This window comes from Apis florea, unplaced genomic scaffold (assembly GCF_048593485.1).
Source record: "Apis florea isolate Af1SG1 unplaced genomic scaffold, ASM4859348v1 contig_3732_pilon, whole genome shotgun sequence".
Lineage (NCBI taxonomy): Eukaryota > Metazoa > Arthropoda > Insecta > Hymenoptera > Apidae > Apis > Apis florea.
The window spans coordinates 351434-366709 of NW_028256824.1; the positions used below are offsets into that span (position 1 = coordinate 351434).

General features: G+C 39.7%; 1 protein-coding gene across 4 annotated transcripts in view; it reads left to right on the forward strand.

Moving 5' to 3' along the window:
* The window catches only part of Egfr (epidermal growth factor receptor), a 153977-nt gene that overhangs the window by 136044 nt on the left and 2657 nt on the right, over nt 1–15276 (forward strand). For all 4 annotated transcript variants that reach the window (XM_003698280.4, XM_086914746.1, XM_086914745.1 and 1 more), the window contains 9 exons: nt 8754–9089; nt 9282–9666; nt 10366–11042; nt 11275–11404; nt 11631–11941; nt 12402–12700; nt 12980–14182; nt 14326–14731; nt 15035–15214. In XM_003698280.4, the coding sequence (XP_003698328.2) occupies nt 8754–9089; nt 9282–9666; nt 10366–11042; nt 11275–11404; nt 11631–11941; nt 12402–12700; nt 12980–14182; nt 14326–14731; nt 15035–15214 (3927 nt within the window). The remainder of the gene's footprint in view (nt 1–8753; nt 9090–9281; nt 9667–10365; nt 11043–11274; nt 11405–11630; nt 11942–12401; nt 12701–12979; nt 14183–14325; nt 14732–15034; nt 15215–15276) is intronic.

Sequence of the window (15276 nt, forward strand, 5' to 3'; positions counted from 1 at the left end):
AATCGATTGTGAATTGTGCATCAAATATTTCTTTTCACTATTGGAAACATATCATTAGGGATAATTTGAGTTTGTATTCTCTTCAATTTCTAATTATTGCGTTCATAATAAATTTGTTAAAGAATTTTTAGCAAAAGAATAAAGTGTACCAATTGAAGGTATTGGCAATTTGTGTAATTTACATAATGACAACGTGAGATCACGAGGCGAAATACCTGTTAGATCTCTTTTATTTCACGTGGATCTCAAAAAATAAAAATAATATGCGTCGTTAAGATTAAATGCAAACTCATTCGCTTAACAATGTGTATAACATTTTATTTTATACTGTTGATGAAATTGAAATTCTGAAACTGAAAATCAAGAATCAGAAGAACAAAGAGGAAAAATGAGAATTAAGATGGTTAGAAATTTGCAATTGAAATGATCTTTGCAATTTGTAGTTAATTGATGTGTATTTAAATATTATGCAAAGATCACAACAGGAAAGACTGTTTTTGCGTATATACTGCAAATGAGATGCAGAAAGAGGATCAACAAAATATCCAATGATCATCGACACAATTAAATCTCAAAATTAATTGAATTTAAGTATTTTATCAAACAGATAAGATAGACAAAATTCTATATTGTTATATGAATTTTATACGAGTATGAAATATTTTTAATTGCAAATGAAATATAAATAAATGATAGATAAAGTTTTTTTTATTGCAACATTTTATTGAACAAATTACTTGATAAGTTATATTGCCTTTTTCTAATTTGATTTTATATTTATGTATCTAAAAAAAAAGTAAAGACTAAAAAACTTATGATAAATAGACGCATTTTAAGAATAGCTTTGTGAACTTTAAGAGTTTTTTTTTTTTTTTTTGATAAATAATTATATTATATTTAAATTTCCTGACAAATAACAATCATTTTAATTATGATAAGATAAAATAAAATAATTTCCAATCGTTATTTTCTTTACTCTCTTAATTCAATAATTTATTCTACCTCATTATCATATAATATTCACTACTATATCAACAATCAAGTTATTTCTCTTGTCTCATCGTTACCAATAATATTCACACTGCACACTAAAATATTGATAATGTATCTCTATACTCTTCGATAGATCAAGGATCAAATTTTCGATCGAGAAATATAGCAATAAGATTAAAAACAAAGGCGTCATCTTAGCATTCTCTGTACATAGGGGGGAGTGGAGAGGAGCTTAACCGCAGACTCGAAAGCAATAAACCATAAAGCTATTAATGTTACGCCCTAAGATGGTTATGCCACGGTTTATAACGTATACGAACCACTTATATGTATATCTTGGAGCTCGAACTCACAACACAGCCACTCTACGTCGGCCTTCTTTTCGCTCTTCAATTCCGCGCCAGGATCGTGGCTCGTGCAAGGTCATGGTGGCTGTAACTTCACTTCGATCCAGAATGACGAAGCGATTCGTCGTTCCTTAGTACGCTATTTGCTATAATTTTCCGTGACACGATCGAGAAATAAAAGAGCAAAGAGATCAAGGAAGAAAATTGTTAATGAAGATCGCTCAAAGGAAGAAAAATTAAAGAAAATCTCCTATCTATTTAAAATTGACGAGCGATATAGCGATTATCCTTCGTAATTAAATAAGATCAACTTCGTGCACCCTCGAAAGAAACATTATATTACTGTATAATGATAACCTTGATCCAATTTATTCGCAATTAATAGCTATCTTGCTGTGATTCGCAGTTTTGCTTAATTGATTCAAAATATTTCACCTGAAAAATATTTTTTACTTCTAGCGAAATATAGGATATAACCTGTATTTCTTTTTCTGTAAATGTATACAAATGTACATTCGAATCTACTCGATCTACTATTATCTTTTTTCTTTTTTTTTTTTTTTTTTTGTTTACTCGAAACAATTTACAATTACTTGCAATATACTTCATTCCTGCAACGTAATAAGCAACGTAGAAGTCGAATTTATGGAACCACTGAATATCTCGAACCGGTTTTTACTCTATTTCCCTTATCGCGAAAGAAACAATCGACGGTATTTCGAATAGCCAAGCACCGGATCCAAACGAAAGTTATTTGAATCGTGGTCAATTTGGCGCGAAAATAGAACCGTAATACAAAACGCGTATTGGTCGGCAGTGCCATATATGTGCAAGGTGTTACATTATTCCCATAGCGTGTTTGTTGGAGAAGTGATATTTAGAAGTGTGGTCGCGGTAATGGGAGGCCGGGCTGCATAAATATGTGTCAGGACACGAAGTTCGAGTATTTTTGTCCCCGTTTCATTTTGCTCCCTTTTTCCACGGCGAAATCTTTGCCTTTTTGCGAACCGATTCGTGTGTGAGTGTGCGTGGCTCACGGGGGATTACACGCAAACCGGGAACTCGTATCGATGATTAATTGCTTTTCGCTTACACGCAAACCCGTTTTTGTCGCGGGCAAAGAAACCGCGGGAGCCGACCGATTCTTTCGATCTCGCCATTTATTTTGTAACTTTGCGACGCGACGTTGGAAATTCTAACGAGCTTTTTCTTTTTTTTTTTTTTTTTTTTTTTTGATCGGCGCATAATTAACGTATAGGAGTTTAAACGCGTACGCGTCAACGTGTTTATTTTCTGCCGGTCGGTTTTATTGAATAATCTCGCCCTGATGCTCCGTTTTAACGCGCGATAAATCTTTGTGCGCTCCGATTACAGATCGGAATCTGCGATTTACACGAGCGCAACATCTCTTTACATTGGATATATAATTTAGTTTCCGTTACATCGAGAGGTTGGAATTATAATCAAAATTTAAATTATCGAATAGGAATGTAGGAAGTCTAATATCATACTTCTTCTCATCCAAGATTTCGATCACCTTCTAATAAAAAGATATAACCTTTGGTAAAAATAGCTTTATCTCGCGAAGCAACTGGAAGTATCGAATAAAGAAAAGTCACCGGTGTATGCATTAATCCTCGAGTAATGGAGGTTCGAATAAAGCGACAACAAAGCGGGATACTCTTTATTCAACCCTTATGGCTGGGTGTCAAGAGTCAATGCTCGTAACGCTTCTCGAGCAGGACTGAGGATGGCAACTCGTGTTTACATGGTGACTTTTATTAGAGAATCAGTGTTCGGTGCGGTACGACGAGTTTCACCTTCGAGGTGGAAGGAGCCCATTGTTCCTCGGCGTCCGGCCTCTCGCCTGGACGGGTGTTCCTAAATTATTGTTTCTCCTTCGAGCTTCCAACCGTCTCCCATCTTCTCAATCGCGGTACTTATTCTTGTGCAGGCCGATCGTCTCTCTGGTTAGCCTTTAGAACGTTCAAGAGAGAGTTTCGAACATGATTCCACAAGATCAGAAACGTTAGTTTCTTTCCTTTAGAAAGTCTAAATTATTAGCTTCTCGTATAGATTAATTACTTTTCGTTAAAAAAAAATCGATCGTAAACGAAGAAGAACTTAGGTATCGTCGAGTTTCTCTTTTTCTAAATTAAGTTCGAAGACACTTTATTAAACCAATTCGAATAAAATTAATTGCGAATACGTGTAAAACTTCTTTCAACAAAATACATATTGTGCCCGTTGAAGCAAATATAAATCTCATACGAATAGCGTTACCATCCTTCCATTACAGAGCTACAGATAAATCATCTTATCATCTCTCTTCCTCCCTTTGTCTCAGAAGGAAGCATAGCTCCGACGGTTACGATACCCTGTCTTTATTTCGACTCGGGATGGGAGTCGAATCGGCGGGGAAGAATCGAGAAGAAGAGGCCGCACGGCGCGTATCGATGTTTACGAGGCGAAATAAACGGCGGCGACGGCGCCGCCGCCGCTGCCATCGGCGTGTGGTTATTCCGTATTACTTTGCCCGTTTAATGGCGTCCTAAAGTGGCGCATAAAAATCGACGCTCGCCTCCTAGAAGGTGGGCCATTCTTTCAAACCCGCAAAAGAACCACCTCGCCGCGGGATTTCGGTTTCGTGGCCGTTCAACGTCGCCGGCTCGTTTCCTTCGCGTGGTGCCCCCTTCCTCCCGGCTCGCCGCTTTTTGCCGACAGATTCACTCATTGGCGAGTCCACGTGGCGATGGCTTTCTTCGCCGGCGATCCTCGCGGGTCGTCGACGGTGGTGATCCGCCGATGATACATTATGCATCGCGCGAGGGACTCGTTTGCGTGATCCCAAGCGTTGGTCGAGGGGTGGTCGCGAAATTTGCCAGGAATTGAGCAAGGATGAAGCGTTCCAACGGTCGAACGATTCGGGGTAGGAGTTTGTAAGCGAGAGATTCAACGATCAGGGAAAAATTGATTTTAGGCTAGAGAATTGATATTTGTGTCATTCGGTGGATAATATTGATTGGTTTGATCGATATTTTGTAATAGATTAATTGTGGGAATTTATCGAGAGAATCAATTTTTGTTTTAATCATTTAAATACGTGTTATGGGTAATTTTAATATTGATAAAATATTTTCTTTTTTAAATAACTTATAATGATATGATGAAATACTGCAATTTTGAAATTTCTCTTCACTAGATGATAAATTACATAAATTTTGTGCAGTCTTAGAGATAAAAGAAATAATCAATTTCGCGAATATATATGGAAAATCGATAAAATTTGATTTATATTTTGAGTTTATCGTTATTAACCTAGTTAATAAGGAAAACAGGACTTTGTGTCATACGATTGATAAAATATTACTTTTAAAATTTATTTTAAAATTACGTGTTCCTTTTTAATTTTTTGAAAATGATTTCACCTTCATCATGTGCCATCAATTTATCTTTAGACACCCTTTATAAATACAAAATATCTTAAGATTCAAGTTCCAAAATTAAAGGAAACAGCTTGTATACATACAAAAAGAAAAAAAAGAATCTTGTTCCAGTGTCGTAAAATTAAAGGAAACCGCTATCAATTTCGCCTCATCTCCTCCCATAAACGTCACCTTAAATACACGTGAGGCGCGTGAAAATCGACACCCTAACAATGGTTCCTAGAACCAGGCAGAAATAATTGGGCGAACCATAGGGGAATTCGCGCCCCATAATCGATACCGGGTCGCCATTGTCTTTCAGAAGCGCGCAGGCGTCGTAAATTTAGGAGAATTTTAATCTCAGCCGAGGAGTTCGGCCGGTAATTTTCGTAACCCCGTTGTCGAAGATAATTGCCACGTTTCCGCAGCCCCACGGGGCTCGAAATTCGCCGATGAATTTCGTGGCCCGGTCCCAGGCCCGAAAACGAAGGAGAACGTGTTGCCTGGCCGACCTCGACCGACACTTCTTCACCGCTCCAACTACCACTTTTCTCCCCCGACTAAACGGGAGACCTCGACCATTCGCCTCTCTCGGTTATCTCGCGCCTATCCTCTTACTCTTTTTTCCTCTCCTCTCTCTCTCTCTTCTGATACTTCTTTTTTTCTTTTTTCCATCGCGGCCTCGCCGTAACTTTCTGTTTGACGCGCCTCGGGAACCACCGACGCGACGGTGGTTGCATCGGCTGTCTCGTAATTCAGTTACCTCGCAACCTCGTGAAAGATCTTCGTTCCCTCGAGTACGCTTCTGTTGCGTGGGCAACGAAGAGTCGCCTTTTACGAGGAGGTTTTTCGGAGTATTTCGCATCCTTGGAGGCGATTGTTGGAAGAGACTTTTACGGCGGAAAAGTGTAAAGTGAATATTCGATGCTTGTTGTTTGGTCACCTGTTCAGGATTTACAATTAAATCCCAATGGTTTCGTATAACGTAACACGAAACGTTTTTGTTTTTGATGAAAATTTTGTAATCGTACGATGACGAATACTTGTTCTTTTTCCAGTTTAATATTTCCTTCTTTTTCCGATATAAATCTCGTTAGAAATCATGATTTGAAATCTATTTCTGGTTAATTTTCCTGGTGATAAAAGATTACGTATGCAAAGGAAATTTAAATACTCGATCGAACAGTTTACAAGGTTCTCGGAAATCAGGTTGATTTTACGGCCCGAAGCGGGGAACGGCGCCGATGAAAAGTTGCGAAGAAACGAGGGAGAAGAAAAGAGATCGACACGTCCCCGGAGGGTTCGGAGCCAGTGCTCCTTATATTCCTGCTGCTGTAAGAATTTCCATCGTGCGGCCGAGCAAAGTGGGACGAGGAGAGGCGCGCACGTCGTGCGGAATATAAAAGGGAGACACAAGTGGAAAAGGAAGGATTCTGCTGTAAAATAGCAAACGAGTAGAGGAGAACAGACGAATGAGGGAGATGTACGAGTTGTTCAGAACGTGGCGTTGCCTGAAAAGGAAGCCGACGGCGCCTCCAGTTAGCGGAAGTCGCCCTCCGACTAGTTTTACACGCAACTGATTGCGAGTCCCGCGAATATAACCAGTATTGCGACTAACAATCGAGTGAATAAAATTGACATCTGAAGAAGAGCATAGCTAATTAGTATTATATTAAGACGTAAACGTGAATTCATCTCATCCGGATCAACGGACAACTCACTTTCGAATTCGTTCTTTCTAAATTATTTGAAATGTAATTCATTAATAGAAAGAACGATAGATAACAAAAAAAAAGACGCACAACTTTCACGTGCCTTTCCCACGAGTACGGGATAAAAACCAACCCCGACCACCGCCAAAATTTTCTAACGAGTCGCGAAAAACGAGACACGGCAAAGTAGCAGAAACCCGCGCCTGGACAAATTCAATTTAATAACCCTAATGAACTTCTTGCCCGAGCTAGAACGTTCCTCCCTACGTCGGGCGCCCAAGCCCCGTGGCCCCTTGTCGCAAGAAACGGAGTTGCCGCTTCTTATCTCGGGCAACGATTAGGACATTAATCTTCGAAGCGATCGAGGCGGAGGAAACGCGTGGTCCGCGAGGCTTATTGGCCGACAAGAATCCCGCAGCGATGCAGATCCACGTCCGATCCGCATTCTCAAAGTTTGTGGCGCCGTTTCTGCATTCGTCCGCAACGTCGCCGCAGCATCTGGCCGCTACGAAATACCGACGCTTCTTCCCTCTCACCACTCTGCTCGCTCGTATCCGGCCTTCTTCTACGCGCGGTGGCCGACCAAGGGATGCGCAAGAAGGATGTCGTTGCGCAATTATTTTCGCATGATTCCGATCGGCCGGCCAGATTAAGACCGGCCGATGGAACGCAGCGTCGCGTTCGTTTGCGATCCGCGTTACGCAGCAAAACCGAATTCCCGAGGACGGGGGGCCGATACGTGCGAGTATTCGCCGCGACGCGGGCGACGCGACTCCATCCCCGGGCTCCCAGGGCCGAATTTCGTCGCCACGTCGGGACAAAGACGTAAACAGATGAAGAAATTCGAGAGGAAGGGCGGATCCTCGTTCGGACGTCTGTCGATCGGAGATCGGTTTTTGCCCCGCTCGAACATCGACCCGATGTTCCGCTTATTAACCAAGTTATGAATGATATCGGGCGGAAATTGGCCGCGCGATTGATAATTAAGGTTATTAGGGTTTTTTGGATCGATCGGGTTTCATTTGGGAAATTATTTTAGCCTCGAGTTAGAGAATTGGGTTGATAAAATTGAATAATGAATCGCTTGGAATTAATTCGAGGATTCGGATCATTACATTATTCGGGATTTATTAAGGAAATTCTTTTAATATTTAATTCGGAATCACCTGTTGAATCACGAAGAGGAGTTGTTAGTAAATAATTTTTGAGAATATTGAAAATATTTGAGGATGATTTAAAATTGTGTAGAAGATAAAAATTAAAATTTATATTATAATTGAAGGCACACTTTGGTATAAAATTTAATTTTGCAAGAAGTTTTTTATATTCGACGTAAATCACGAATTTTAAATTATACGGGATATGTTGTATCGCTTTATCCTTTCGAGTTTGTTCACGTTTCACTAGAAATTAAAAAATAAAATTTCAATGGGAAAATAAATACGTGGAAAGAAGTATGTCTAGATATATTATCGACGTGTAATCATAAGTATCTTCGTCGTAGAGTCTTTCACACGTAATGATAGTTGCACAATGAAATCAAACGTGCACGACGCGTGTTATGGAAGTGATTCGCCCACTGACACGGTTTCAAAGTTTAGAAAGCTATCTATAGATCGTGGAAGCGCTTTCGACGATGTGGGTGGCGACCTCAGCCACCGTTCCACTCCGTGATTCCTTTGAACGGAGAGGGTCGTTGACGTACGGAAGTCGTGCGACCAGTCTCTATATCTCAGTCATTTACGAAATGTCAACGTAGTTGTGTCGATAATCCTCCTAGCATAGTGCGATGGATCGTGTAAGTTTTATTGTATTTTCAAACACGTGTTTCTCGAACGATGACATTTGAGTATTTTGTTCAAACGCCTATAAATTGTGGAGAACGATTAAGAGAATTTCGTAAATGTTCAAATAAGTTGAAGAAAAAGAATATATTTTTTCCACAGAAGAATTTTCGGAGACCTAACTCCAAATATTTGATAAGTGTTAGTATTAATTATATGTGAAGTATTAATTATGTCTTAATAGATCTAATTTATTTTGTATATTTTATTCTTTAAAAGAAATTACGTACTTAGTTAAAATGAGAAACACTTTTACAATTATTTACATGATAAAACTTTGTAATATTATAATTACAAATATAAGTAGAATTAATTTATATATATTTGAAATTTTACTATTGCGATTATTGCGAAATATATTATAACTGTGTATATGAGTTATATTTTTTTCTTTGACGTGTATATTAAATACTTGTTTCTTTTTTGTTACAGTTTGCATTGGAACCAATGGCCGCCTCTCTGTTCCGTCCAACAAACAACACCACTACCGGAATCTTCGAGACCGGTACACCAACTGTACTTACGTTGACGGCAATCTGGAGATCACATGGCTCCAGAACGAGACATTCGACCTCAGTTTCCTCCAGTATATACGGGAGGTCACAGGTTACGTGCTCATCAGCCACGTGGACGTCAAGAAGATCGTTTTGCCGCGATTGCAGATCATACGAGGAAGAACGCTCTTCAAGCTCACCATTCATGACATCGAGTTCGCCCTATTCGTCACCATGTGTCAGATGCAGAACCTGGAGATGCCAGCCCTTAGAGGTAACTTCATTGATTTCTTATTTTCTATGAACGAGACTCAATACTTGAAGTTTTAAAATTCCAATAAATTTTTAACTATTACCAAACATTAACAAATATTATTTATCAATACCATTGTTATTAAAAAAGGAAAAATAGAGTTCGAATTTCACGATTTGACCATAATAACTAAATCAAACGTGTCGTTGCCAGATATTCTCAACGGCAGCGTGGGCATGTACAACAACTACAACCTGTGCCACATCCGCACGATCAACTGGGAGGAAATAATCACAGGGCCGAGTGCAATGTACTCCTACGTGTACAATTTTACGTCGCCGGAACGCGCGTGTACACCCTGCGATAAGAGCTGCGAGCAAGGCTGCTGGGGCGAGGGGCCTGAGAACTGTCAGAAGTACTCGAAGACAAACTGTTCGCCTCAGTGCTGGCAGGGCAGGTGCTTCGGGCCCAATCCGCGGGAGTGTTGCCATCTTTTTTGCGCCGGTGGCTGCACAGGCCCGAAACAGAGCGACTGTATCGCCTGCAAAAACTTCTTCGATGACGGTGTGTGCACGCAGGAATGCCCGCCCATGCAAAAGTAAGTAGAATGATCCGTATCTCGTTGCGCCCCCCTCTTACGCACGAACTTGAATCTGGGTCGCGCTCGGGTTTCAATTTTCATCGACAAATTGTCCATGCACTTTTTAATAGTAATAGTAATTATTCATTATAAATCCTTTGGTATATACAGAATATGATAAATACTAAAGGGAAAGTAATAGATAATTAAAATAATTAGAATATCGAAGATATTTATCCCTATATAATTATTGATCCTTTATACATAAAGAAATGGGGGAAAAAAGCATATTTCTTATTTATCTACGTAAAAGATCGATCGATAGCTCGATCGTTTGTTAAACGTCATTCCATCCTTGCATTGGTTGAAATAATAAAATTCGTTCGCTACACCCACGCAATTAATAAAAACCAATACCTCCAGATCACAGAATCGTTTTGCATGTCTAACAATATCGTGCATCAAAGTAATATAATATTTCATGGATTGTATATCGGAATGAGTAATCAAGAACTAGAAACGTAAGAATGGTCTATCAAAGCACGTTGATGTTCGGGCTTACCGCGCGTTTTACAACAATATCCTTATCATCGATAAATCTTTCCTGCTTACCAATACCGATTTCCCGGATGCGAAATCGCGTTAAAAGTTGAAAACTCCAAAGCTTTACGACTCTGGGCACTACTAGTCGAGGATTACGACGATCATTTCTTCCAGGTACAATCCTACGACGTATTCGTGGGAGCCTAATCCTGACGGCAAGTACGCGTATGGCGCAACCTGCGTGAGAAGATGCCCGGAACACCTTCTGAAAGACAACGGGGCTTGCGTAAGATCTTGCCCGCCCAAAAAGAAGGCGTTGAACGGTGAATGCGTGCCCTGCGACGGACCTTGCCCGAAAACCTGCAAAGGTGTCGAGAAAGTGCATTCCGGGAACATCGACAGCTTCAAGGACTGCACCATCATCGAGGGATCCATCACAATTCTAGACCAAAGCTTTCAAGGATTCCAACACGTGTACAGGAATTTCAGTTTCGGCAAACGATACGAGAAAATGCACCCGGACAAGTTGGAGGTGTTCAGTACGTTGAAGGAGATCACCGGGTTTTTAAATATTCAAGGCGATCACAAGGATTTCAAGAATTTATCGTATTTTCGGAATTTGGAGGTGATAGGCGGAAGAACTTTGACCGAGTACTTTGCATCGTTGTACGTTGTGAAAACGTCGTTGGTCTCGTTCGGGCTTAGCTCTCTCAAGAAAATTTATTCCGGCTCGATAGCCATTCTGGAGAACAAGAATCTATGCTACGCGCAAAGTATCAATTGGACCAGGATCAAGAAATCGTCGGAGCATGAGAGTTTGTTGTCCAATAATCGGAACGAAAGCGAATGTAGTGAGTACATTATTTGAATTCGGTTCTTTTTTTCATTATTCGATTTATCAAATAAGAGAAATGACATTTAATACATGAATTATTGGTTATTCATATTTGTATCACGAAAATTTTTATATTATATATACATATACATGTATTGAGATAAAACGATAAAAAAATAATATAGATAATAGTGATATTATGTAAATTTATAATACGTATATTATATAAATACCTTTCACAATTACAGTAAAAGATGGATTAGTGTGCGACGAGCAATGTTCCGACGAAGGTTGTTGGGGGCCCGGCCCGGCACAATGTTTATCCTGCAAGAACTTTATTTTAGGAAACGATTGCCTTCAAGACTGCACCGCGCCAGGGTAAGAATAAAAATTCACTCGAGAAACTCGTATCAATTGTGTCGTAACGTAAATAACACGGGTTACTTCTCTATGTTAAATTTGCCTACCTCAGATTGTGGATCGAAGGTAAAATACCTGAGAAGGCTTTCGTTTCTTTCGCTACACGCTTTTTGCTCTCTTTTTAAACATTAGCCCGTTCTCTTATCGAAAAGAAGAAAACAATCATTTTTATACCGTTTTCCAGAATCTACCAGGCGGACGAGAAGACTTGCAAAGTGTGCCACGAGGAGTGCGATGGTTCTTGCATAGGGCCGAACACGGATCACTGTAAGAAATGCAAACACGCGCGAGACGGTCCATTTTGCGTGCCAGAGTGCCCGGCCTCGAAATATAATGACAACGGTGTGTGCAAAAGCTGTCACGGGAACTGCGTGGGTGGTTGCGAGGGACCTGAAAACAACATAGGCCCTAATGGATGCCACAGTTGCGATAAGGCGATCCTCAACGACCATGTACCTGAAGGATGTCTGCAAAAAAAGGAGCCCTGTCCTGACGGTAGGTGACCAAGCATTTATTTCATTTCAATGAGGACAAGCTTCTTATCGAGCTGAAATTCTAGTACGCTTAACTGTACACTTCAAATCGTAACTTGATTTTCAAGAATCGGTTTGTTTGGTTTGTCGTTCATTCCTATACATACTCCTTTATTAATGTTTCGAATCTCGTACTTTAATAAAATTCGAATCCATAACTTTTTTGTGGAATTGCTATTAATTTATTCCAAATCTATGGAATTTCGAACATCGAATAACGGATGATAAAATAATTTTTAAATATAGGTACTTGATTATTTTATGAAATTTTTTCATATTGTCGAATAATGGAGATATTCGATAAACCTGTATAATATCACATATGCGAAGTAAGATGTAATATTTCTTTTCAAAATTTGTCTGTTATTACAAATTCAGCACACCTTGAATGACAATTGTGATGCAATAATTTTATATTACAGGATATTATTACGAATGGGTGAGTCCTCTGGAGCAAGGGCCACTGAAACCATTAGCAGGCAAGGCTGTTTGTCGCAAATGTCATTCTCGTTGCAAGAAATGCACGGGATACGGTTTCCACGAACATGTGTGCCAAGAATGTACAAAATACAAGAGGGGTGAACAATGTGAAGATGAATGTCCCGCGGATTATTTTGCAGACGCCAATAAACTTTGTATACCGTGCTTCAGCGAGTGCCGAGGATGTTTTGGACCGGGCCCTAATCAATGTTATAAATGTCGGAATTATAAGATCTATATTGTACGTATATATTCATTTTTTAAATATTTCTAAATTTGCAAATCTTATTTTTTTTTTTTTTTTTAATTCTAATAAATGATTCGATATACTATCATTCTTGATTTATGAAAGAAAATTTATTTTGTAATATCAGTAATATTCAATAGATTGATTCAAGTAAATTGTTGTAGAATGATTCTTCAAATATCTTAAAACTTTCAGTGTTTCTTGGCAAATGATATTCATTAAGTATCGTGCAAAATTATCTAAGTTTAAATATTTTCTCTTCTTTTATTCTAGGATGAAGATATAGATGGGAACACTACATCTTTCAACTGCACCGAAACGTGTACTCCCGAATACCCTCACAAAATCTTCAATCCAGACAGCGAACCGTATTGTTCGCTTGAGACCGCTGGTCTAATAGAAAACGAGCTTCAACCGGCTATCTTAGCAGGTGTCGCAGTATTTGCTTTAGCGTTCCTAGTGGTGGCGGCCATCATCATGTATTTCTGGCGTGTACGAGCAAAAGCCAAAGAAAACACCGTGAAAATGACAATGGCATTAACTGGTTTGGACGACAACGAGCCCCTTCGTCCAACTGGCGTGAAGCCAAATTTAGCCAAATTACGTATAATAAAGGAAGAAGAAATGAGAAAGGGTGGGATTTTAGGATACGGTGCTTTTGGAAATGTTTACAAAGGTGTTTGGGTACCCGAAGGGGAGAACGTGAAGATTCCAGTGGCTATAAAAGTTTTGCACGATGGTACAGGAGCGAACACTTCGAAAGAATTCTTAGACGAGGCGTACATCATGGCCAGCGTGGAACATCCGAACTTGCTTCAATTACTGGCCGTTTGCATGACGTCACAAATGATGTTGGTGACCCAATTGATGCCTTTAGGCTGCCTCCTCGACTTCGTGCGCAGATTTAAAGATAAAATTGGCTCGAAAGCGTTGCTAAATTGGTGTACACAGATTGCCAGAGGGATGGCCTATTTGGAGGAGAGAAGATTGGTTCACAGAGATCTTGCAGCTCGAAACGTTCTCGTGCAAACGCCTAATTGCGTTAAGATCACCGATTTCGGATTGGCCAAGTTGTTGGACATCAACGAGGAACAATACAAGGCTGCTGGTGGCAAGATGCCGATCAAATGGCTGGCATTGGAGTGCATTCAACACCGAGTGTTCACCCACAAATCGGATGTTTGGGCTTTCGGTGTGACTATCTGGGAAGTTCTTACTTATGGCGGTAGACCGTACGAAAACGTGCCTGCTCGAAACGTGCCAGAATTATTGGAGAAAGGCGAAAGATTACCTCAACCGGCGATTTGTACAATTGACGTGTATATGATTATGATCAAATGTTGGATGTTGGACGCCGAATCGAGGCCTAGTTTTAAAGAATTGGCGGAAGACTTTGCGAAGATGTCTAGAGATCCTGGCCGATATCTTGCTATCAAGGGCGATAAATACATGAGACTACCTTCGTATACACTGCAGGTTAGTTATCTAGTTCATAGATGGACAAATTTTAATTATAGAATATTAAAATTTGTTCTTTAATTTTACAATAAAACTTGAAAAAAAATTTGCAAATGATTTCAATTCATTTCAAATAATCTTTCAATGTTTAATTTATTTAGGACGAAAAGGAGATGATACGAAATCTTGCATCAGCTATGGACGGTCCCGAGGCTTTAGTAGATGCTGACGAGTATCTGCAGCCAAAATCCAGGGCTCCGATTCCACCAGGACTTTCTGCATCCAGTACTTCCGGCTCTCCGCCAAACACGCCTGTGAAGCCTTGCTGGCCAAATGGAAAACCATTAGCCGCTGACTCTCCCACGCCCCAGAATCAACAAAATTGGGACAGGGAGTTGTTGAGGTATGGCGCGAATCACAGGAATGGAAATGTATCGCACGAACCAGGAAATTCCGCACAACACGGGCATTACACGCCTCCGAACGGCCATTGTGGACACGTTGTAGGATCGGATAGCACAGCTTCGAGATATTGTTCGGATCCGTTGAAAATGATCGATGTCAGAGGTGAGTTTTTGATTATGAGTTACCATTTACTTAGAATTTTAAGCTTCTTCTTAAATATTTCATTAATGTCGTAATGCATCGTGTAAACGTTAATGTTATTATTTACAAATAAGAATTAATAATTAATATCTCCATGAATGAAATTCTTGTTTATTTGTGACAGAAAGAATTGTGATCATCCATTTTTATTGTAATCTAAAAATTATGGAGTAACGGTTATAAATGTTAATATGTTACACAACATAATAAATATGGGATATATGGAATATTAAATAACAATATATTCTATTATTACGTACATAGATTGCGATGTGACAGATGATTGTTTCGACGGTGAAGTGAACTCTGCTCATCAGCAAGCTCAAGTAGGTAATCTAAAGCTCGATTTGCCATTGGACGAAGACGATTATTTGATGCCATCGCCGCAATTGCCAACGAATACGACGCAATACATGGATCTCATAGGGGACTCGAAACCTACGGGTAAGCACGAGATCTTTTCCAAATCATCTCGAATATGAAACTATTAAAATGTAAATGATCTC